The 25,133-nt window shown below is 39.4% G+C and overlaps 1 protein-coding gene and 1 long non-coding RNA gene across 2 annotated transcripts in view; one reads left to right on the forward strand and one right to left on the reverse strand.

Annotated features, from left to right (window-relative positions):
• Nucleotides 1-716: 716 nt before the first annotated feature.
• Nucleotides 717-2,164, forward strand: LOC127440932 (uncharacterized). The gene is made up of 4 exons (XR_007897242.1): nucleotides 717-962; nucleotides 1,055-1,157; nucleotides 1,253-1,309; nucleotides 2,052-2,164. It is a non-coding gene; the product is annotated as an uncharacterized LOC127440932 (long non-coding RNA).
• A 5,184-nt stretch (nucleotides 2,165-7,348) lies between these two features.
• Nucleotides 7,349-25,133, reverse strand: part of dhx30 (DEAH (Asp-Glu-Ala-His) box helicase 30) — a 30,723-nt gene continuing 12,938 nt past the window's right edge. Inside the window, exons 12-20 of the mRNA XM_051697468.1 lie at nucleotides 20,893-21,068; nucleotides 20,583-20,789; nucleotides 19,088-19,169; nucleotides 16,975-17,168; nucleotides 15,846-15,993; nucleotides 14,591-14,748; nucleotides 14,094-14,197; nucleotides 12,746-12,885; nucleotides 7,349-12,261 (exon numbers count right to left, since the gene is read on the reverse strand). Of these exons, the coding sequence (XP_051553428.1) occupies nucleotides 11,996-12,261; nucleotides 12,746-12,885; nucleotides 14,094-14,197; nucleotides 14,591-14,748; nucleotides 15,846-15,993; nucleotides 16,975-17,168; nucleotides 19,088-19,169; nucleotides 20,583-20,789; nucleotides 20,893-21,068 (1,475 nt within the window). The 3' untranslated portion in view covers nucleotides 7,349-11,995. The remainder of the gene's footprint in view (nucleotides 12,262-12,745; nucleotides 12,886-14,093; nucleotides 14,198-14,590; nucleotides 14,749-15,845; nucleotides 15,994-16,974; nucleotides 17,169-19,087; nucleotides 19,170-20,582; nucleotides 20,790-20,892; nucleotides 21,069-25,133) is intronic.

A 25,133-nucleotide genomic window follows, 5' to 3' on the forward strand; every position in this document is an offset into this window, starting at 1 on the left:
TAATACAGTAAATAACATAAACATAAAATTGTAAAAAAAAAAAAAAAAAAAAAAAAAAAAAACAACAACAAAAAAAACTCTTATTTAGCACTATATTTACTAAATTTCACACAAAACTTTGTAAAAAAGAATCTAAAAAAATAATATTGTATTTTAAATGGTAGATAGCAGTTTCTTCTGATTTCTGTTTAGTCATCAAATTTTAGTGATTTATTTGCACATTAAAAAAACTGTTAATATATTAGGAAGAAGGAAATAACAGTACACACAGTAGTCCAGCAACCATGGATGGCATGTCCACATTAGCAATCGCATTTTCTCAAAAAACACAGAATCAAACCAACTGTACATACAGTGCATGGTGAATAAGACATTTACTTAAAGCGCACATGAAGCACTTTTACCTTGAAGTTGCACTAGACTATTTAGCAGAGATGGGCCACTTCTATTAAAATTAATGGGAGAAATTAGTATGGCCAACTGCAGCCAACAGTCAATAGATGTAGAAATCACCTTTTAGATACAGACATTGCCTGTCAATCAACTCAAGAACGCACATGTGCATTAGCTATAAAAGCTGGGAAAATTGCATTTTTTAGCGCAATCTGAGGTGAAGAAGCACCATTTATGATACCAGTGTTGTCAGATTTTACTTCTGATTTGAAATATGTTCTTTGATCGTAATCTTGACCAACCGTTTTGGAGATTTCTGTCTTTCCCCATTCAAGTAGATAAGAGCTGCACTGGCATGACTGGAAATAGCCTCCCGAGAGCATTCCAAAGATGGCCGACAGTGGACTGATTTGCTAGAAAGACTTTGGTTGCACTCACGTTCTCATGCGGATCCAGCCGAACTTTTGATCCTGATCCTGAAGTTTTTGATTCTGGCTGATGGAATATGTGCTTCAGAGGAAGATATTAGATGAGCGCTCGACGGGAAGAAAATGCTGGACTTTCGTGAGGTTCGTGAATTACATCTGTTTAAACGAGATATCTGCATATTTGCAAATAGTATATAATAGAAGTTTTATTGATATTTGCCTTTTATCATTAGAAAGGTTACAGGGAACTGTTCAGGAGAGACTGTTAGAATATGTGCTTTAGAGGTAAATAAATGAGCACTCCACAGGATGCTGGATCTGCTGAAGTTGTGTGAGGTTGGTTTATTACATCTGTTTAAACGAGATATATGCATATTAGCAGACGGTATATATGATATTAGTTTTATTGATATTTGCCTTTTTATTATTAGACAAGACAGTTACAAGTTACAGGGAACTGTTGAGGAGAGAGAGGGGTAATGAAACAGGTGAGCATTTTAACATTATGAGCTCAAACGTGTCTGCTGCGGCTCTGATATGCGGACCGTTTAAATGACACTGTTGCACACCGGTCTATTATTGTAGGAACATGATGCACATAACAACAAAATGAACCGTAACTGGTCATTTACATGTCTCAGTCGTTTCACATGAAAGCAGGCGATCTTTGGTGCCCTCAAGAAAAAAATCGGGCAAACAGGAAAATTTATCGGCCAATGCCGATATTTAAAAAAGTCCGAATACCGTCCTATTTATCGGCCTCAGCGATATATCGCTACTCACAATAGGAATATCACACAGCAATATATTAAATTATTGTGGTACCTTTTTACTGTATAATGGCACATATCTTGTCCAGATCTAAATTGTATTTGATGTTACGTAAAATTGACCTGTTACATGTATCAGGCCGATATCATCCAACAGTATTTCAATACCCACTTAAGAGATGCTAATAGAGCTGCTATTGAGAATGTTTGACAATTATTAATGAATAAATAATAATGGCACTTCTGATGATATCTAAACCAAGAGGTATATATCAATACTGTTGCACAACGTTCTTAGAAATTTGATTTACTGAACCCTTGCCACAAAAATTACAGCATAGTCTGTATAATTGGTACTGTATAATCTGTGCTGTGTCTGGCCATAATAACTGTTAAAAAAAAAAAACTCATGCTTGAAGTTGTTAATTTACAATCTATAAATGTTTTTTTATTCCTTCAGTAAAGGCACTCCTGTAGCAATTCACAAATAAATGTTGGAGTAATTCCCATCGTCCTACAAGTATGACATACTATTGATTGTTAAAGAGGAAAGTGAGGACATGAGTTATCCAGGAGCATTGAGAATGACAAATGAAGATACTGAGAAACAAAGAGGTTAGTGTCTATTCTTGATTCCTCATTAGCGACTGCTCGCTGTGATAAAGCTTCAGGCAGATTTGGTGAATGTAGTTTATTGGAAATGAATAGCATGCATGAAATAATGCAGCCAAAGAACTGAAAATGATTCCTAATAGAGCCCGACCGATATGGGATTTTTGAGACCGATTTTAGAGGGTGGAAATTCACCGATTACCGATATGGTGACCGATATAGCTAATTTTTGAGCTGGAATGAAAACAGACATTTTCTATGTGGATTGTTCACCAATTTTCAAATAAAATACAATCAAATCACTTTTATTGTCACACAGCCATATACACAAGTGCAATGGTGTGTGAAATTCTTGGGTGCAGTTCCAATCAACATAGCAGTCGTGACAGTGATGAGACATATACCAATTTACAATAACATCAAATTAACACAACACAATTTAAAGTCTAATATACAAATAATTACACACAACACAATATACAAATAATAACATACACTGTACAGTATACAATACACACAATATAGATACACATTATTCAATAAAAAAGTATATATAGTACATATAGAATGTACAGTATTGTACTGTATTGACATTCAGGCTGTCGGTTGATAGTCAGTTGTTAAGAGAGAATATAATATAATAATAATATAATTTATGACAGTCCGGTGTGAGATATAAGAGTAAGAGTAATAAAGTGCAGTGCTGATGTATTTTGATCGTGGGAGATCAAGAGTTCAAAAGTCTGATTGCTTGGGGGAAGAAGCTATCATGGAGTCGGCTGGTGCGGGTCCTGATGCTGCGATACCGCCTGCCTGATGGTAGCAGTGAGAACAGCCCATGGCTCGGGTGGCTGGAGTCTCTGATGATCCTCCGAGCTTTTTTCACACACCGCCTGGTATATATGTCCTGGAGGGAGGGAAGCTCACCTCCGATGATGTGTCTGGCAGTTTGCACCACCCTTTGCGGTGCTTTGCGTTTGTGGGCTGTGCTATTGCCGGACCAGGTGGAGATGCAGCCAGTCAGGATGCTCTCTACAGTGCAGGTGTAGAACCGTGTGAGGATGTGGCGGTTCATTCCAAACTTCCTCAGCCATCTCAGGAAGAAGAGGCGCTGATGAGCCTTCTTCACAACGACTTCAGTGTGGATGGACCATGTGAGTTCCTCAGTGATGTGGACACCCAGGAACTTGAAGCTGCTGACTCTCTCCACTGGTGCTCCATTGATGGTGATGGGACTGTGTTCTCTGTCTTTTCTTCTGAAGTCCACCACAAGCTCCTTTGTCTTACTGATGTTGAGGGAGAGGTTGTGCTCCTGACACCAGTGTGTCAGAGTGTGCATCTCCTCTCTGTTGGCTGTTTCATCATTGTCAGTGATCAGACCTACCACCGTCGTGTCATCAGCAAACTTAATGATGGCATTGGAGCTATGTGTTGCCACACAGTCATGGGTGTACAAGGAATACAAGAGTGGGCTGAGAACACAGCCCTGTGGGTCTCCAGTGTTGAGGGTCAGTGATGAGGAGATGTCGCTGCCTATTCTAACCACCTGGCGTCTGCTTGACAGGAAGTCCAGGATCCAGCTGCACAGCGAGCTGTTTAAGCCCAGAGCCCGGAGTTTCTCATCTAGCTTGGAGGGCACTATGGTGTTGAATGCTGAGCTGTAGTCTACAAACAACATTCTCACATAAGCAGTGTGTATTGTAGATGCAATGGCATCATCAGTGGAGCGGTTGTTGCGGTAAGCAAACTGCAATGGGTCTAGAGAGAGAGGCAGCACAGAGCAGATGTAATCTCTGATTAGTCTCTCAAAGCATTTGCTGATGATGGGGGTCAGAGCAACAGGACGCCAGTCATTTAAGCAAGTGATTTTTGATTGCTTTGGAACAGGCACAATGGTGGATGTTTTAAAGCATGTGGGGACTACAGACAAAGAGAGGGAAAGGTTGAAAATATCCGTAAAAACACCAGCCAGCTGGTTCATGCACGCTCTGATGACGCAGCCCGGAATGCCGTCTGGGCCCGCGGCTTTGCGGATATTCACCCGTCGGAAGGATCGGGTTACATCTGCTACAGAGACAGAGAGTGAACTAACCTCTTTAGCTTCAGCCATGAGAGCTCTCTCCACGAGGGCGGTGTTATTTCCCTCAAAACGAGCATTAAAAGTATGTAGCTCATCCAGGAGAGAGGCAGCGGTGTTCATGGCGGAGTTTTTATTCCCTTTAAAGTCCGTGATGATGTTAATTCCCTGCCACATGCTTCTAGATTTGGTGGTGTTAAACTGTCTTTCAATCTTGTTCCTGTACTGGCGTTTTGCATAACTGGCTTGTTTATGCTCCTCTGCGTTCCCGGAATTAAAAGCGGAGGTCCGCACATTAAGTGCCGCGCGAACATCGCTATTAATCCATGGCTTCTGGTTCGGATAGATCCATGTTGTTCTGGTCGTAACAACGTCCTCTACGCACTTTCTGATGAAACACATTACGCTATCAGCGTAAAGCTCGATGTCGTCATCAGAGGCGGACTGGAACATCTCCCAGTCTGTGTGATCAAAACAGTCTTGTAGCGTAGAGTCTGATTGGTCCGACCAGCGCTGGATCGTTCTGAGGGTGGGTGCTTCCTGTTTCAGTTTCTGTCTGTAAGCAGGCAGAAGCAGAATGGAAGAGTGGTCCAATTTGCCAAATGGTGGGCGGGGGAGGGATTTGTAGCCATCCCGGAAGGGAGAGTAGCAATGGTCCAAAACCCGGTCCCCTCATGTGTTGAAACTAATGTGCTGGTGGTATTTTGGTGCGACTGATTTTAAACTGGCTTTATTAAAGTCCCCGGTCACAATAAACGCGGCCTCAGGGTGCGTGGTTTCCTGCTTGCTTATAATCCCATACAGTTCCTTGAGTGCCTGGTCTGTGTCGGCTTGTGGGGGGATGTACACAGCAGTGATAATGACCGCTGTGAATTCCCTCGGTAGCCAGAATGGTCGACACAGAAGCATATGAAATTCCAGATCAGGAGAGCAGAAAGACTTGATAGAATGTACGTTCCTATGATCACACCAGGATTTGTTGATCATAAAACATACACCACCACCTCTGCTTTTACCTGAGAGGTCTTTCGCTCTGTCCGCTCGGTGCATGGAGAACCCTGTGGATTCAATGGCTGAGTCTGGAATCTCCGCAGACATCCAAGTTTCCGTAAGGCAGATAATGCAGTAGTCCCTCGTATCTCGTTGGAAAGAGATCCGCGCTTTCAGCTCGCAGAGCTTGTTATCTAGAGACTGAACATTTGCCAGTAGAATACTGGGTAGCGGGGGTCGATTTGCGTGGCGTCTTACTCTGATGAGAACGCCGGCTCTGTTTCCCCTTTTCCTCAGACAAAGGGCTCCGCTTGCGTGCTTGTAAACAGCGGGTCGGCATTGAGGAATTTGAAGTCTGGTTTACGGTGTGTAATTGCTGAACCAATGTCCAAAAGTGTTTGTCTGTCGTAGACAATAAGGCAGACAACATCCAAGACAAAAAACATAAGAATTGTAAACAAAACAAACAAAACACTGCCATGTTGTGTCGGAGCTCGCAACGCAGCAGCCATACTCGGCGCCATCTTGAGTCGATATATGTTTACAGATTTTGCACCAATATGACTATGCAAAGGTACTCAGAAGGCTGCTTTCTTAAACAAATATTTTTATCAAAGAATATTTGACATTATTATTATACATTGTCAACAAATTCTAGAAATGAACACTGAGAAAATATAGAATAAATTAAAATAAAATAAATAAATAATCATCAGTACTGTTTAGTATCAGTCAAATGCGGACTATATTAATACTGCCTGTCAATTATTGGCAGGTTGTAAAACAAGAAGCATTTACACCTGCCGAGACAAGAGAAAAATAGTGGCAGTAGTGTTACACCGTATTCTGCTATACAAGTTCAGGAGAAACGTTCAATGGTGGAAAACCAGACTTTTAAATATTACATTTTATAAATGCAACGACTGGAATTGTTCGGTTGAAGGGGGTACCAAACTGCGAATCCTGAACAAAACAGTTTGGTGAATACATGTTTACACATTAGCTTCCGCTCAGCTGACAAGCTATGAAAAAAGCTATGTGGTTAGCTAGTTAGCTATAAGCTTGTTGTCACGTAGAGAAAAAGATGGACCAGCATTGCGTCTCACCAACTAGGTAATAATATAGCATGAAATCAACACTCTTCAGACACAATCCACCACCACACCGTTGTCTGCTGAGCTGCAAAAAGATGCTCTGATGTTTACCTTTCAGTCTGCTACATTACTTACTGCACTGACAAACTATAGCTGGCTAACAGCAAACAGACATGAGTGACATGGTTGTCAGGGACAGGGTTAACGTTATATTAGTTAGATGGAAAATGATGGGGTCATTGTTTATTAACATTCCAGTATGTATTTCACAAACTAGTTAACAACTTACCGAAAAGACACCGCCTAACTCCACCCTGTCTGCAGAGCCACCGTCAGTTCAGCTATGCAAACAGTGGAGTCAGAGCGTGCTCTGCTGGACAAACTACGTAATGTCACCAATTCTAAAGCATTGTTTTCTGCATTATATGTTCTGAAAAAAGTTTTACATATCTGCGCATATCGGTAAACATATACACCGATACCGATATATCGGTGAAAGGCTAATATTGGCCGACCGATATAACGGTCGGGCACTAATTCCAAATGATTGTAATGTATAGCAGTTGTCTAAAAAGTGTGATTGAGTTACCATGATAATGGACTTTATGTACTTAACCTCTTTTGCTCACTGCTATTTAATTGGAGTTCACTTACTGTATATTTGAATTTTTTTACATTTTTCCTTCTTGACATGAATTTTGACAATTTACTATGTTCATTTTAGAGCTGATGGATACGAAAGAGGAAAGTCAAGAACTGAATGACGTGGAGGAGACACATCAATATCAGACACATCATAATTTCATAATGGGAGAAATATCTTTTAATTCCTCACATATTGAAAATGCTCTATTTCCAAAAAGAAAGCAAATAACAGGAGCAAACAATTCTTTCATATGCCCTCAGTGTGGAAAGTGTTTTGCACATAAAGGACACTTTGAGGATCACTTAAGAATTCACACTGGAGAGAGCCGTTCGCATGCACCCAATGTGGAAAGAGTTTCACACAGAAAGGAAATCCTACTGATCACATGAGAATTCACTCTGGAGTAAATTCTTTTGAATGCCTCCAGTGTGGAAAAAGTTTCACACACAAGAGAAGTCTTAAGGAGCACATAAGAATTCACATTGGTTTGAGCCCTTTCACATGCCTTCAGTGTGGAAAAAGTTTCACACATCCAAGCAACCTTAAAAGGCATAGAAATATTCATTCAGAAAAGGAATTACATCAATGTATACAATGTGGCAAGAGCTTCAACCTGGCTAGAAATCTAAAAAATCATCAGCGATTTCATTCTGGAGACAGACCATTTAACTGTGATCAGTGTGGTCAAACTTTTCTTTTGGCCTCACATCTAAAAAGACACAAAAAAATCCATGCAGATGAGAAGCCTTACTTGTGTTCTTTTTGTGGAAAGAGCTTTTTATGGCTTGACTATTTAAAAGAGCACCAGAAAATACACACCGGCGAGAAAGATCATGTGTGCTCAGTGTGTGGTAAAGCCTTCATCAGAGCCAGCGACTTGAAATTGCACCAAAGAATCCATACTGGAGAGAAACCCTACAAGTGCACTCTTTGTGAAAAGAGTTTTGCTCAGCTAGGATCCCTGCACAAACATGAACGAGTGCATACTGGAGAGAAGCCATACAGCTGCACTTTATTTGGGAGGAGTTTCAGCTCATTATGTTATCTACTGACTCATGGGAAAAAGCATTGTCCAAAGTTGACACAGTGAGCGAAGTTCATTCTCAGGTCCACAGCTTTCAAATATGGTGTAAAAAAACAAGTTGTTTAGGGGGGTGGATGTGTTTATCTTCTATGTTGAGGAGTTGCAATCTTATATTAAATACATTAATTGTCCGTGGTTCCATTTATTAAACATTAAGAGTATTGTAACTCCATATACACTGGCAGCCAAAAGTTTGGAATGATGTACAGATTTTGCACTTATGGAAAGAAATTGGTACTTTTATTCACCAAAGTGGCATTCAACTGATCACAATGTATAGTCAGGACATTACTGATTTGAAAAACAGCACCATCACTATTTGAAAAAAGTCATTTTTGATCAAATCTAGACAGGCCCCATTTCCAGCAGCCATCACTCCAACATCTTATCCTTGAGTAATCATGATAAATTGCTAATTTGGTACTAGAAAATCACTTGCTATTATATCAAACACAGCTGAAAGCTATTTGGTTCATTAAATGAAGCTTGTTAAAGTACCACTTTCCTTCCGAAACAGCAAAATCTGTACATTATTACAAACTTTTGGCCGCCAGTGTATATCCTTAATTTCATTTTCATTGCTTTCGAAGGCAATACATTTACAGTTTCTACATGGTTTCCAACCCTTTTAACCAGTGAAATGGTCTTTTCCATGACCTTTCCAGTTATTTGACATTGCTAGATAGAACAATCCACTCACAAATCAGACATAATCTTGTGTTAAGTTTTCCTCTATACAAGAACACAATGTGTGAATTTCAGTTGCAGGACCCCTGAAAGATGTGTCGCAGTAATTGCAAGTTACGACCTTCTGGAGGCAGCTTTTTTTTTTTTTACCATCAAGAGCACGCATCACGGTTTCGGGGATGGACTTTGCTGTGGTTATGATCAATAAGGAAATCATTGACATATCTCTCTTCAGATTTATACACATATATTTACTAAACACAAAAAATAACTAAAAATTGTGTGAAAGTCATTTTAGGAATTCTTATGATATTTTTGATCACATCTATATTTATTGATACAGTATGCAGTATAGGCAGCCTCCCTGGGGCCCATGGTAAAAGGGGGGCCCGCTATGGCCACACTAAAGGGAACGTTTAAATCGACCCTGGGCCCGACGGGCTTAGAAAATTACACCCCCTCCTCCAACAAATGCTATCCACCCATCCATCCATCCTTAATGTGTGTTAACATATCCAAGCACTTATAATGAAACAACCTTGTGGAATAACAGATTAAAAAGTTTTTTAAAATGCAAAAGCGCATTCACATACAGTATATTTTAAAATTCATAGTACAACGGCTTGCCATTAATTTGTGCATTAAATTATGCATATAAAATGACAGATTTATTTTTCTGTGTAATATATAGTGAGCTTACAAAACAGTCCATAATATATTTGTGCATTTTGTTATGTACAGTTGGGAAAATCTTTGATACTATTAACTGCATTAGTGAAATAAATCTGACTGGATCAGACAGACAGCTGTGTTTTCTTCCACATGGTTTCTGCAGGTTCGAAGGAATGAAATGTAAGACTTTTTAAGGCCAAATAAAACATCAATTTAAGACCACTTTTGCAAAAAAAAAAAACGAAATAATTCATTAGCTGATAAATACAAAACCACTGATGCTACTTGGATGTCTCTGGACATGTTTTTTTTTTTTAAATATATTTTATTGTGCATTTGTGTGTGTGTGTGTTTTAAATAAGTTAATACAACAATAAAACTCTAAATGAATTCATTAAGAATGCACGTAGCCTAAAGTATGTAACCTATATTGTGACCCTTCTCTTTAGTCACTTGTTTGTGATTCAATAGACAGAAATGTCATTTTTAAATGAACTGCCCTTTAACTACCTGTTAACGTATTTGGTAAAGTTATCTGCCAAGACAAAATATATAAATGTTATTCAGCACATGCTAGACTTTATTCACAGCAGCGCCATCTTTCATTTTTAATAGGAATGAAAACGAGGCTGTGCGGGATAGACGTACAGTCTCTTCAATGGGCTGTACTGCAGTTTAGTGTTTTTGGATCGTTCCGCAGACAAAACATTGAAAGATATATTTTCAAAAACACTTTTTACAGCTTTATACCCTTCGTCCATTGAAGAGACTGTAAGTCTATCCCTCACAGCCTTGTTTCCATTCCTATTAAAAATCAAACATGGTGCTAGAGTGAATAAGGTGAGTCTGAATGAATTTTCTCTGCCGTGGAACAAAAAAGGATGTTAAGCAAAACGTTTAGTCTCATTAACTGTCACTGCATCTTGTTTTTCATTCAATGTAAGTGAATGGTGACTGAAACTCCCTAATATCTCCTTCTGATATCCACTGAAATAATAAAGTCATACAGGTTTGCAACAGCATGAAGGTGAGGAAATTTAATTTTTATGTGAAATATCTCAATAAAAGTCAAAACTTGTCAGTTACCTTAAAAATGGCTGTTTAAAGTTGACAAGATGTATTGAAAATGTTAAAAGATTAAATTATGAAAGAGAACTGTGCTGCATAATTAGTAATGATGTAACAGATTGTATACTAAACATTATATAGATAATATATTTTCATATTATGTATATTATTAATATTATAATATTTATATAATTCTATTATAGTTTTGTATATTATTACAACATTTTTTAAATTGAGATGGCAGAGAAAATCGCTGTATATGTCAGATCTAGAGAGATGGAGATGAGAGATGTAACAAGTGTAACTCTGCAGCTGAGTAGTTCTGTTAGCTTTACAGTTCTTGTCAAAGGTAGTGTGAAATAAGGAAGCGCCACGATTTGAAAGGCGTCAAAAGATCACTTCAACCTTGCGTGCTTGCAAACTGCAATGTTGACAGCTTTGTTGATTATAAATAGGGGCGACAACCCGATCTCATGAAAATTCATATAGATTTTACGAGTTGGCTATTTCGTACAATTTCGTTTGTATAAATATGTACGATTTCATCACGTGCAAATGCCCGGATGTGTAAAACGGAGATTATAAACAGGAGCAATAGTGTTAGCGCACCGCTCGCTTACAGGGACGCAGAATAACACCATTTGCATTACGGATTAACGAGTTTATACATGTGTAACATCGTATGTTCAGTAAAAATGCGCTTCCTTGTGCGTTCACACTAAACTCAAGCGGCAGCTGCTAAATGCTGGCTGCACGAGAGAGCGATATGATGATGATTTTGACTCAAGCAGATTCTACTCTTAAGCATTGCCTCTATTTACGGCCAAAAATGCAAGACCTCAGTAAACTAAATTTAAGACTTCTTGTAATTTAAGAAGTTTTATGGCCTTAAATTTTAAAAAGTAAAATTAAGACTTTTTAAGGACCTGCGGGAACCCTGTTCCAAGAGACAGTCCTAAATTGACACACACTATCTATAATACAAGTATTTTAATACATATACTGAGGTGCATCCTCAAATCACTCATGCTCTGTTCATTTATTGTTCAGGTTTTACCACAACAAATGTCTGTTGGCTTCAATGTTGCATTTGCATCAAGATATTTAGCAGTTTTATGTCTTTTTCATTTTAATATACTAATATAATTATTTTATTTTTTCAATCTGATGACAACAAACTACACAGCAGTCTTTTTCTCCTTTAACAGCCACATACAGATGCATATATACATGCAACACATAATATTTTAGCAATATAGCTGAATTTATACACCCTTAGGAACAATTCTAGTTTTAAATTAGATTAGACTTTGCAACACAACATTCCCCAAAAAAATCATTCTTACATCTCAGTCTTTGTTGGGCTGGAATGTGAAAATGTCTCAATTAATTTACAGTGTCACAGACATTGTGCATGCTTACATTAAAACAGCCTTGACCCAAAATTTGCTGTCCACTTTTCCATGTTTATTTGTCATTGCTCCACTGATCCATCATCATGATCACTTCTAGCACCTGAATCTGTGTTATTCAGAAGGTCCACTAATAAAGATACAAGCTGACTGTCTTGCCAGCTGTTTTCTGTGGAGTTGGATTTTAATCCAGAGGGTCGAAGTTTCCTGTGGATCATAGCCTGGATGGAAGTGCGCAAATCCCACAGCAACTCCCAGGTGTGAGGATGAAACTCCCATCGTATAAGCGCATGACCTGGTAAAGCCACCTCAACACGATCTCCTATTACTTAAAAAACAAAAGTACATTTATTTAAAAAATGTAATGTATTACCACTGTGCATCTAGAAAGCTCGGCATGAAGTAAAAAATTATGGCATCCAAGGCTTTGTTCACACCGCATATATATGATTAGATTTTTTATGAGCGATCTATAAGGTCACTTTTAGAGCCGGTAAAGAAATAATCTGAAAATGTGAGCAAAAAAAGTGCGAGTTCGGACACAACTGATACATACACATTGTGCTATGAATGATATCATCATGAAAACATAAAAATACAAAAATAAGACTTTAATCAGATTTCAAACCAAATTCAAATGTGGTTTGGATCCAGGTTTGTGAAAATGTCATAAATAATGAGTTTTTTGCGGTTTACTCAACATAACTAAAAAGATTTGACACGAAGTGTAAAAAAATAAATAAAACAAAATCGGATTTTCTGAACAAAGCGGTAGATACACTATTGTATTTGCTAATATGCAATTGTATTACCTCTCTCCGTGAGGTCACAGTCTGTGAGGAGCAGCAAAGCGAGTGGGTGAACCACAGAAGAGTCTCTGATGAAGACTTGACCATTGGACATCACAGCAGAGAAGAACGTGAGCCAGCGACTCGAGAGTTTCTGCTCTCCCCTTAACAAGATAATGACACACATCAGATGAGCCCAGATAACTGAACAGAACAATGGGAGTCACATTTCTTAAAGGGTAAAAGTTAAACATATCCAGTCACATATGGTATGGCTATTGCCCAGTCAATAGATTTTAATTACAACATTAACAGGGTTTTGAAGTATCCTGTTTTTGTGGCACAAACAATAAAGATAATGTTTAGTCTTGCGTAGTCAGACTTTTGACAATGGTCATTGGCCTGTGGGTGTGTCGTACAAGGTGGTGACCCGAGGCTGCTTCCAAAGCACCCACACATATGCATAAAACACGGATTTTCACCTAGCGATACATTTTCCCATTTTGTTACATATTTATTGTTTACATGGCAATTTGTACTAAGTATTAGTGGCTAATCACAGACATTTTAGTCACATTTTAAAGTTATTTACTCTTATTGTAGAGGGAAAATCTCTATTTTTGCCCGGTTAGAGTGCCAAACACGTGAGAGAGGCCCATTGTGTCGCACCTCATAGAAGTGTCTATAACTGCACTGATCAGCCCCACTTTCAGAGTTTGCACTTATTTAGGCAACCTGCTTCTTCATTGAAATGCTTGACATGATGTCAATATCGATACATGGATCTAAAGTATTGATACAATATCATGAGAAAAAGTATTGCGATACATCGATATTAAAATGCATCCACACAGCCCTAGTTTCAAGGTCACCGCCTCTAGGGAGAGCTCCCACAGCGTCAGCTTCTGACGCAGCGTCAAAGTAATCGACTTGAAAGGGAACTCTTGTCTTTCATACTGTGATTCGATGGTTGTTTTGCAAATTTGTCAAGTACTTCTCATCTGAGGTAGGCGGAGGGTGGACCGGCTGAAAGGTGCATTGCGCAACTTACGAAGTAAAATTGACTGTCAATCAGCACCACCTGTTTAAAAAGAGTGTATGTGCAAACGGCAAGAATTTGCTTGGTTTTTGGTGTGAAGGGACCATTTGTTGGCAATACGTCTCGCTTTCTGTGTCGCGTCCTGTGTGATAGTGCCTTTAGAAAAAAAAAGTAACTTACGTTTTTTTTAACAAGATCCATGATCATTTCATTCTGATCTTAACAGTTTGAATCAAGAAAAAAAAAACACCTCACCGTCCATTCAGTGCAACTGAAGGTAATGTCTTTTTCTACAACAGATGTCTAATCTTTCACTGTGCCGCATGTATTTACCTATTGACAGAGGAGCGGTGCATTAACACAGGACCACTCTGTGTGCGGAAGGAAATAGTTTCTGGACGAAATCTTCCACCTTTAGTCACTGTGCCTCTTTTCACCTGGTAAAATTCAGATACAGGATTATTAGATATGGATGTACCAATATAGAATAGCCAGATAGCCAATATATTTATTTTATGAAGTATATAATAACAATGTAATTGTTGAAATTATAAAACTGTTCTTTTTTTGCCTGTTTGAAAAAAGTGAAATCATGCATCAAAACACTGTACTGCAGGAAAAAGTGGACAAGCTTAGTGCTTTTGAAATCGATCAAAAATACATAAACTGTTTGAATAAGGGTGTAAAATTATCTGCTTCCAATACTGACCTTACCAGACTGATAACTAAGAACAACGCTACATATGGCTGATACTGATCCGGTTACCGATATGTTGTTCATTATATCATAAAAATATCACTATAATTAAGCGAATGTGTATGTGTCTCACCTGTATTAGATTAGGGTAAAGGCCTGCAAGCAGCACTGCTTTAATGAGCTGTTCCTGCTGACTGTGCTGGTTGAGCCATGAGGAGAGACGAAGACATTGAGCTGAATGGTCCACCAGTCCGGCCTCACAAATATTTTCACTGAACTGCTGCATCAGACCTGTTAAAAAGACAAAGAAATGAGGATTCTCATTTTCTGGTTGTTTGGTTGCTCTCGTCAGCATCTCGCTGAAGGGCCCGCTCACAGAACTGATGTGTCCATCTACATTCGTTTCCCATTGTTTTTCTATGTAAACATGCATTAGATGGACATCTTTTTTTCAGCATCTCATGCAGTGTGTTTTAAAATGCTATATCAAGTTGGAAGGAGTTTAAATTGGAAAAGTGCATCTCGAGATTCCCGTGCTTTGTCCTATTTCGCTGTCCAAGGTCTAGCGTCCTGTTTGAGCAGCCTCTACTGTAGCACTGGGATCAGATACATGCCCTTATTGCGGCGAAGTGCAAATGCAGCTTCACAACTGCTACTATCTGGGAATATTACGATCATACAGTACATACAACTGTAATAAATGAAAAACACTGTGGTACCATTGCTATTTTGAAGCTTGATTACTGTGGTAGTACTGTAGGGCACCCTATGCAACACTAGTTAACAAAACAGTCTATTTTGAAAATATGATCTGGCTAAATCTTTTAAAGGTACACTCAATTTTTTTTGACCAGCTGAATACTACTTTCTTAATCTCAGTAAACATCTTGTTATTGGACACTTTCACTCTTGGATTAAATTATTCATGGCTGATTGTGAATAGTGAATTTCTACAATGACATCTGTAACTGAAAACTATTGATTTTGAATAATGCTGCATCTACACCACTAAGTGTCACTATAAGTCCAAGATGACAAGCAAAAATTACAGAGTGCACCTTTAAATATATATATATAATAGTGCCATTTGTCCTCTACATGCACGTCTGGTGAGCATAAATATACATTTATAAATACTTTTAAGCAGTAGAAGAAGAGACTTGACCAATCAGATGAGATCTCAAGGTCCTGAGGTCTTGAGTTTGAGTAGTCATTCAAGCTTCTTCTTCAACTTAAAAGTATGGTGTATGAATATTGAGTATGTATAGTATGTATATGCATGCTAATCAGACAAGCATGCAGAGGACAGAATAGTGAACGATACAGTATTGCCCTTGTGACAACTTGTGTGACAGCGGGACTCAATATCTCATAAATGGGTCTCTCACCATGTATAAATCTCAGACTGGCTCCAGACAGAGTGTATTTGTCCAGATACTCCTGTCTGCCCTCCTTATGTTGCTCTTTCCAGCTCTGAACAACACGACTGAAGACCAGATAATCACTGCAGCTTGAACCACTCAAAGATTTCTTAGCCTGCATAGAGTGACAACAAAAGAACATGTTTCTTTTCTTTTTTCTTTTAAATTAGGGCTGTCAATTTAACATGTTATAACATGCAGTTAATCATGCCACACACAAATTCTGTAACTTTTCCTTTCATCTGAGCATTAAGCTTGATTTATCACCTAAATGCAAACTAAGTTTTTGTACTACTTTTATATGGTCACATCATACTTATGGTGCGAGATATAGCAAGAGATGATAATAGAAATAAAGTAAACAATATATTGTTTTCCAAAGCCACTTTTCATAATCATATGGGGGTTTCTCAACAAATATTGATATGTTATTAATTGCGATTAATTTGATTTAATTTAATCATGTACTAAATTCAGTTCAAATTGTAATCAATTAAAAGCCCTAAAAAAAAAAAAAAAAAAAGAGACATAAATTAGCTGTTTGGTTAAAAAAAAATAAAAAATACTTAAGCATATAAAAAAAAAAGATACAATAATCAATTTGGCACATGTACATAATTTAATTAAAGCACTTGAAAGCCAAAAAAAGCACAATAAATGAGCTGTTGTGTATTAATAAAAATAATTAACTTTAGTGAATTATTAGTGAATTTAGCAAAGTAATTAATTCAATTGAAAGTCCTAAAAGAATACATAAATAAACAAGCCTTCAGGTATTAAAAAATAAATAAACTTTTGCATTACAATTTTATAAATAAGTGAATTCTGTTAATAAGGATAAACACAATTTAACATGAAAGTGTTCACCCAAAAAAGAAAATGGTCATAATTTCTTCACCTTCATGTTGTTCCAAACCCATATCATTTTCTGTCAATGGAATCATAAACATTCATTGTACAGTAAAAAGATAAATTCTGGCCAACATCATTTTGTTCAGTCGCATTTTGTGTTCCATGGAAAAAACACCATATGGGTTTGGAACAACACGTGAATTTTGATTTTGGGGTGACCTATCCTTTTAAATTGTTCTCTGACCTTGGAGACAAGGGTCCGGTTCTGCATGCTGTTGTAGAATGGATCTCGGGTCAAACACGCTACCACAGACAAAATGGGAAGAACACAAGAGAACAGAGACGAGAAAACCAACACTTTCCCCAAGCGTGGGTCACATGACATGCAGGCCACTCGCTCTCCCAGTGCAGTCAGATTCTCAGAGCCATCCAGAACACCTGACAGAAGAGAGAAAGAGAGAGTGAGAACAATCAAGATTTAAGGATCTATATCAGGATCATTAAAAGAAATCGTGATTAATTGCAATATCTATATTTTTAACCTAGTGTTAAATAAATAGCAATTTAACTGCACAGTGTGGGCCCTGTTGTTAATTTTTACATATTGAATATATGTTATATATTAAGTTCCCTGTGTAATTAACATCATTAGCTGAGAGATAATTTTGTTTTTCATTTGTGAGCAAAATGGACAGTGAAATTTACCTGTATGAATCAGAATCATATCAAATTGGGAAATCTATATCGATATCCAACCCTAAAGTACAGTGGTGGCCAAAAATATTGGCACCCTTGGTAAATATGAGCAAAGGCGGCTGTGAAAAAAAAAAAAAATCTGCATTGTTTATCCTTTTGATATTGAATAAAAAATAAAAAAATAAAAAAATCTAACCTTTGATTGAAGTAAAACAATTGAAACAGAGGAAATCTCATTAAATATTTTTTCTCCAAAACGCATTGGCCATAATATAACGGACACCCTTTAATCAATACTTTGTGCAACCTCCCTTTGCCAAGATAACAGCTCGGAGTCTTCTCTTACAATGCCTAATGAGGTTTCAAGAACAAACGGCAAGGGATCTGAGACCAATTCTCCATACAGAATCTCTGCAGATCCTTCAAATTCAGAGGTCCATGTTGGTGGCCTCTCCTCTTCAGTTCACCCTACAGGTTTTGTATGGGGTTCATGTCAGGAGACTGGGATGGCCATGGCAGAACTTTGATTTTGTGGTCAGTGAACAATTTTTGTGTTGATTTTGATGTTTGTTTTGGATTATTGTCCTGCTGGAAGATCAAACCACAGCCCATTGTAAGCTTTCTGGCAGAGGCAGCCAGGTTTTGATTTTTTATCTGTTGGTATTTGATAGAGTCTGTAATGCCATGTATCCGAACAAGATGTCCAGGACCTCTGGCAGAAAAACAGCCCCACAACATTAAAGATACAGCACCACATTTAACCGTGGACATTGGGTGGTACTTAATCTCTGGTGTTTCATCTGACCATAGAACCTGGTCACATTTGAAGTTCCAGTAGTGTCTAGCAAACTGAAGACGCTTGAGTTTGTTGTTGAATGAGAGCAGAGGCTTTTTTCATGAAATCCTCCCAAACAACTTCTTGTGAAGTAGGTGATGTCTGATTGTAGTTTTGATACATTTCTGACCCCAAGACCCAACTAATTTCTGCAATTCTCCAGCTGTGATCCTTGGAGATTTTTTGGCCACTCAAATCATCCTCCTCTATATAGACAATAGAGACACACGTCCTCTTCCAGTCTGATTCTTAAGATCTCCAGTTGATTGGAACTAGTTAATTATTGCCCTGATGTTGAAAATGGGTATTTTCAATGCTTTGGCTATTTTCTTATAGCCACTTCCCATTTTGTGAAGCTCAACAACCTTTTACCGCACATCAGAACTATATTCTTTAGTCTAACCCACTGTGACTGATTAAGGGAATTTGGCCTGTGTGTTCTCATATGTATACTCCTGTGAAACAGGAAGTCATGGCTGAACAATTTCATGTTCCTAGTCACCCAGGTGTACTAAATGTTTTTTTTAAATATGAATGGGAATATACTTCAAATATATTTTACTCATAAGGATTTCTAGGGGTGCCAATAACTGTGGCCAACTTGTTTTGGAGAAAAATATTTAATGAGATATTTTTCCTCTTTCAATTGTTTTACTTTACTTAAAGGTTAGACTTTTGAGAATTTTTTGAATGAACGATCAAAAGGATAAACAATGTAGATTTTTTTTTCCACAGCCTTCTTTGCTCATTTACCAAGGGTGCCAATACTTTTGGCCACCACTGTATATTACAAATAAATTACAATAACAAAACCATGAAATCATACCAATATCTATTAAGTTCTTTACAGCAACTTTCACTGCATGCTGGTCTGGGGAGTCCAGCACCTGTGACAGGAAGTCCACAACCTGCATGAAGATGACAACACAAAGATAGGATTAAAATGATTGCAAATAAGCAAATTAAAAAAAATGTACACACCATGTACTGTTGCGGAGTACTGCCAAAAATAAGCTTTAATAAGCAAGAATTGAGTTTTGTGGCTTCCAGTTCATTTAAAGCCAGCAATATGCTCGTGCATGCCTAAAAGTTGAAAAAAAAAAAAATCACTTTTAGCAGAGGTACACTGCTAAATGTACAGCTTTTCTCTTCTGGGAAAATAGACCAAAAATAGTGATGACTCATCTTCCACTATACAGATTTTTGTCCAATCAAATGCTCTCTAGAATGTGAATGTCCCTCCCCTTAAAGGGATAGTTCACCAAAAAATGAAAATTCTCTCATCATTTACTCCTTCATGCCACCTCAGATGTGTATGATTTTCTTTCTTCAGCAGAACACAAATTAAGGTTTATAGAAGAATATTTCAGCTCTGTAGGTCTATACAATTCAAATATTTTTTTATAATTATAATTTTCTTTATTTATCACACATTATACATTTGCACATATACAGTGAAATTCTTTTTTTTCCACATATCCCAGCTAAGCTGGGGTCAGAGTGTAGGGTCAGCCATGATACAGCGCCCCTGGAGCAGATAGGGTCAAGAGCCTTGCTCAAGGGCCCAACAGTGGCATCTTGGCAGTACTGGGGCTTGAACCCCTGACCTTCTGATCAGTAACCCAGAGCCTTAACCGCTGAGCCACCACTGCCCCTGGGTGCCAAAATTTTGATGCTCCAAAAAGCACATAAGTTATCATAAAAGTAATCTATATGACTCCAGTGGTTTAATCCATTTCTTTAGATGTGATATGATAGGTGTGGGTGAGGAAAAGATCACTTTCACATTCTTCTTGTGTTTTTGGTGATTCACATTCTTCATGCATATCCTACTGAGCAGGGAGAAGAATTAAGCAAAAAAAAATTCTGTTTCTGACCTACACCTATCAAATCGCTTCTAAAGAAATGGATTAAACTACTGGAGTCGTATGGATTACTTTTATGATGCCTTTGTGTGCTTTTTGGAGCATCAAAATTTTGGCACCCATTCACTTGTATTGACCTACAGAGCTGAAATATTCTTCAAAAAATCTTTGTGTTCTGAAGAAAGAAAGAAATACACATCTGGGATGGCATGAGAATGAGTAAATAAATGAAAATTTTCATTTTTGGGTGAACTATCCCTTTAACACCAGCTGCAACCAACTACCAAGTAACAAATCATGGTTCATGGCTGTGTTGTAAACTAAATCCTATTGGCTATTTTTTATTTATTTTTTACCTAAAACATTTAAACAGTAGAACAAAATAACCACAGCTGTCTTGACTCAAAAACATGGAATGCTTTTGAAACAGAACTTATAATGCATTTAGTCCCTCACTTTGCTCTCTGGACAATGAATCTTGGCCTGAATCACAACACTCTCCAGAGGGGTTCGCAGAATTTCAGGGACAGGAAACAGGGTCATGGTGTCCAGGTGTTGTCGTGGGAACAGGTGGTAGGCATGTCCAGGCTGACACCGACCCGCCCTTCCTCTCCGCTGAGTCACATTTGATCTTGAAATCCAAACTGTATTTAAACCAGAGACCTAAATATGCAACATAACAATCAGTTCACTCAAGACTGCTTTAATTTTACACAGTCTATGAATTTCTCATAACAACAAAAGGGAAAATTCTGTCATCATTTACCTTAGTCCTGGGGTCATAGTTCTGTTCTTTCTGACAGCCCACATCTACCACATGCACTATGTCGTCAATGGTGATAGACGTCTCAGCAATGTTGGTTGCCAGGACGATTTTGCGCTGACCCTCTGGGGGGCGTTGGAACACAGCTTGCTGCTCCGCTACAGCCATACTGGAGTGCACTAGAGGAGAACATAAAAGGGAGCCCTTAAAACAACTGTGGGTGGATATTAGACCAATGACACACAGTATATGAAAAGCTAGACCAACTTCAGTGATATCAGCTAGGCTGATTAATGAGATGATATTTGTCTATTTTGAGATTATTTTCATTGATCAATTAACTCAAATATTACAGTGAATTTTGAGTAAATACGATGTAAAAGTAAATGTGTAGTATTACCATCTCATTTGTCATCAGGGAATTGTATTATATCATGTTGTGGAGGCAGATGCAAGGCCAAGCCGTGCTCTGGAGAGTGAAGCAGGGAAGATAAGTGGTGAATGATTTCCACCTGTGCTTAACACCTGTCTTATGTTTCAGTGAGGAGACAGCAGCAGTCAAGAGAGAGAGCCCAGCTGAGAAGCTGCTTGCGTTTGAGTGTTTAACTTAAAAGCTTCACCGTTGCGCTTTAAGCAAATGTGTTTATTTTCTGTTAATAAAAAGTGACATTCCTCAGTTGGAATCACCGTCTCCCGCTTCCTCATTCCTTGAACCTCATTACACTGGTGCCGAAACCCAAAACTGAGGGAGACACGTCATCATGGAGTTCTCGCCTTTAGCGGACATCATTAAGACCCTCGCTGGCATCCACCAGACTCAACACCAGGCCCTCCTGGAGCTCCGAGTGGAACAGGAGCAACATTTCAAGGCGCTTCTACAAACCCAGGCAGAGGACCGGTGGGTGTTCCAGAGCTTGCTGCCGCATGGATGTGGGCATGTCGGTCCGGGTCCCCGATACACCGCATAGCAGGGATGTACCAGATACCATTGAGTATTTTAAGGGGTACATACCGAGCCTTGGTAGATTCGGGTTGTAATCAAACCTTGATTCACCAAAGCTTGGTTCAACGGGAGGTTTGGGTACAGCACGTAGGGTGAAGGTGAGGTGTGTGCATGGGGACATTCACGAATATCCCTTAGTTCCCATGGCAATTCACTTTCAGGGGCAAAAATATAGAGTAGAGGTGGCGGTTAGTATTCATCTCACCCATCCGCTGATTTTGCGTACGAACTGGCCGGCATTTCAGTCGTTATTGGGGACATTACATGTGGATGGGTCCTGCACCGAAGTGTCTCGGTGTGTGGTTCACGATTCGCTGGCTGGGGAGGCGGAGCCAGGGCCGTCTGTGTCAGCTCCGTACTTTTCTATTATAAATGATTGTAAAAGGTTGTATCGAGTGACGCAGGATGCTCAGACAAGAGGATATAACCCAGTTGTTGATACCAAAGAGCCGTCGGGAAATGTTATTCCAGACAGCTCATGATAATCTGATGGCGGGTCATGTAGGGTGAGAAAAAACACTTAACCATGTAATGGACCATTTCTATTGGACGGGCATTCCAGGAGATGTTTGCAGGTGGTGTGCCGCATGCCGTGAACGTCAGCTGGTGAATCCACCGGCCACCCCAAGACCGCCTTTGCACCCGCTTCCTTTGATCAATGTCCCCTTCGAAAGAATTGGTATGGACCAGGCTGACATCGCTTTGTGTTGGTTCTGGTGGACTACGCAATGCGATATCCGGAAGCAGTACTTCTACGCAACATTTCAGCACGTAGTGTTGCGGAGGCACTCTTCAGAATCATCTCCCGAGTGGGGATTCTGAAGGAAATCCACAATGATCAAGGTACTACTTACAGCATTAATGTATATGACATGAAAGAATGATTGGGTATTAAATCGATTCGGACAAGCATGTACCACCCGCAAACGGATGGCTTGGTCGAACGGTTTAATCAAACCCTGAAAAACATGATTCGTAAATTTGTGCACGAATATGAACAGAATTGGGATAAGTGGCTTGAACCCGTTATTCGCAGTGCGAGAGGTCCCACAAGCCTCCACAGTGTTCTCCCCATTTTAATTATTGTATGGGCATAAGCCCCGTGGTGTCTTAGATGTTGTGAGGAAAAACTGGGAGGAGGGACCTTCAAACAGCAAAAACTAAATTCAATAAGTTCTTGACCTGAGAGCAAAACTCCACACATTGGGGCAGCTATCACAGGAGAATTTGCTACAGGCCAAAGACGTCAATCCCGGCTATATAACAGCGGGGCTCGTCTATGGGAATTTACACAGGGAGATAAAGTCCTTGTATTACCACCCACATCAAGCTCCAATTTACTCGCAAAGTGGCAAGAGCCTTTTGAGGTCACACGGCGAGTCGGGGAAGTCGATTGAGGTTATGTGTATGGATAGAGGCGGAGCACATCCGATTTACCACATCAACCTCCTAAAACTATGGAGAGAGGCAGTCCTCGTGACTTTGGCGATGGTGGTCCCGGAGAGGGAGGAGCTCTGTCCGGAGGTGAATTTAAAAATCACTGATCGAGTCACCCTGGTTGCCTGTGGAAACCACTTCTCACCATCCCAAATCGCGGAGGTTGCCAGGTTGCAAAGAGAATTCTCCGATGTGTTCTCACCTCTTCTCGGGCGTACGAATCTCATACAGCACCATATTGAAACACCCACAGGGGTAGTGGTAGGCAGTCGTCCCTACCATTTACCCAAACACAAAAAAAAAAAGAAGGTAGTGCGGGAGGAATTGAGGGCTATGCTTGATATGGGGGTAATAGAAGAATCCCACAGTGACTGGGCCAGTGCGGTAGTCTTAGTCCCTAAGAATAACGGGTTGGTCCAGTTTTGTGTGGATTATAGAAAAGTGAACGTGGCGTCTAAATTTTATGCAAACCCAATGCCTCGCATTGATGAATTGCTCGATTGGTTGGGTGCGGCTCGTTTTTATTTGACACTGGGTTTAACAAAGGGATACTGGCAGATTTCCTTGACTCCCATGTACCAAGAAAAAACGGCTTTTTGCACTCCATTCAGCTTACACCAATTTGCTACTCTTCCGTTCAGTTTGTTTGGGGCCCCAGCAACGTTTCAGCGACTCATGGACAAAGTCCTTCGCCCACACACTGCATAGGCCACTGCCAATCTAGATGATATCATCATCTATAGCACGTCCAGCATTTGAGGGCTGTCCTGAGGTCGTCAAGGTGGGCGGGACTCATGGCATATCCAAAGTGTGCAATTGGGCAGGTGGAAGTACAGTATCTGGGCTTCCACTTGGGTCACAGACATCGGAGAGGGGGTTGAGGGCTGTGTTGTCCCAGGTAGTGTAGGGGGAGAAGCGCCCTGTGCTGTACATTAGCCAAAAGCTCTCAGTAAGAGACTAGGTACAGCACGATAGAAAAGGAGTATCTGGGAATCAAGTGGGCGGTCCTTACTCTCCGATACTACCTGCTTGGGAGGGCCTTCACACTCTGTTCGGACCACGCCCCGCTCCAATGGCTCCACCACTTGAAAGATGCTAATCACTCGTTGGTAGCCCTTTAAATTTGAGGACGGACGGTTCCCTGGCCTGAGTCGGGTGGTGGGGGTATGTGGAGGCGGAGGCGTGGCCGAGCCGTGCTGTGGAGAGTGAAGCAGGGGAGATGAGTGGTGAATGATTTACACTGTCTTGTGTTTGAGTGAGGAGTGATTGGGGCTTTTAAGGAGAGGAGTCAGCGGCAGTTGATAGAGAGAGCCCAGCTGAGAAGCTGCTTGTGTGTTGGCCGCTGCCGGGTTTCAACGTCTGAGTGTTTAAGTTGAAGCTTAACCGTTGCGCTTTAAGCGAACACGTCTATTTTCTGTTAATAAAAAGTGACATTCCTTAGTTGAAATCGCCGTCTCCCGCTTTCTCATTCCTTGAACCTCATTACACACATATATATATGGGTTTTTCTTCAACTTCAGTCAGTTTCATGCCTCTGGGGTTGATTTTTATTCAAACAAACAGATTTCTACTTTTTTCTTTTTGTTATATGTAGGTTCAATCAAATTTTGACCAGGGTTCATCACTTATTTTTTGTACTTTCCAATGCCTTTTATGTATAGATGTTACAGTTTTAGCCTTGTCCCAGACCCAGACTTTCAATATAAAACTATGAAAATCCATTATAAAAATGCAAATACATGCTTAAAACTGACAATATAAACAAAAGAGTGAAATCATTAAAATATTTGTGTGAAAATGATTT

This window comes from Myxocyprinus asiaticus, chromosome 5 (assembly GCF_019703515.2).
Source record: "Myxocyprinus asiaticus isolate MX2 ecotype Aquarium Trade chromosome 5, UBuf_Myxa_2, whole genome shotgun sequence".
Lineage (NCBI taxonomy): Eukaryota > Metazoa > Chordata > Actinopteri > Cypriniformes > Catostomidae > Myxocyprinus > Myxocyprinus asiaticus.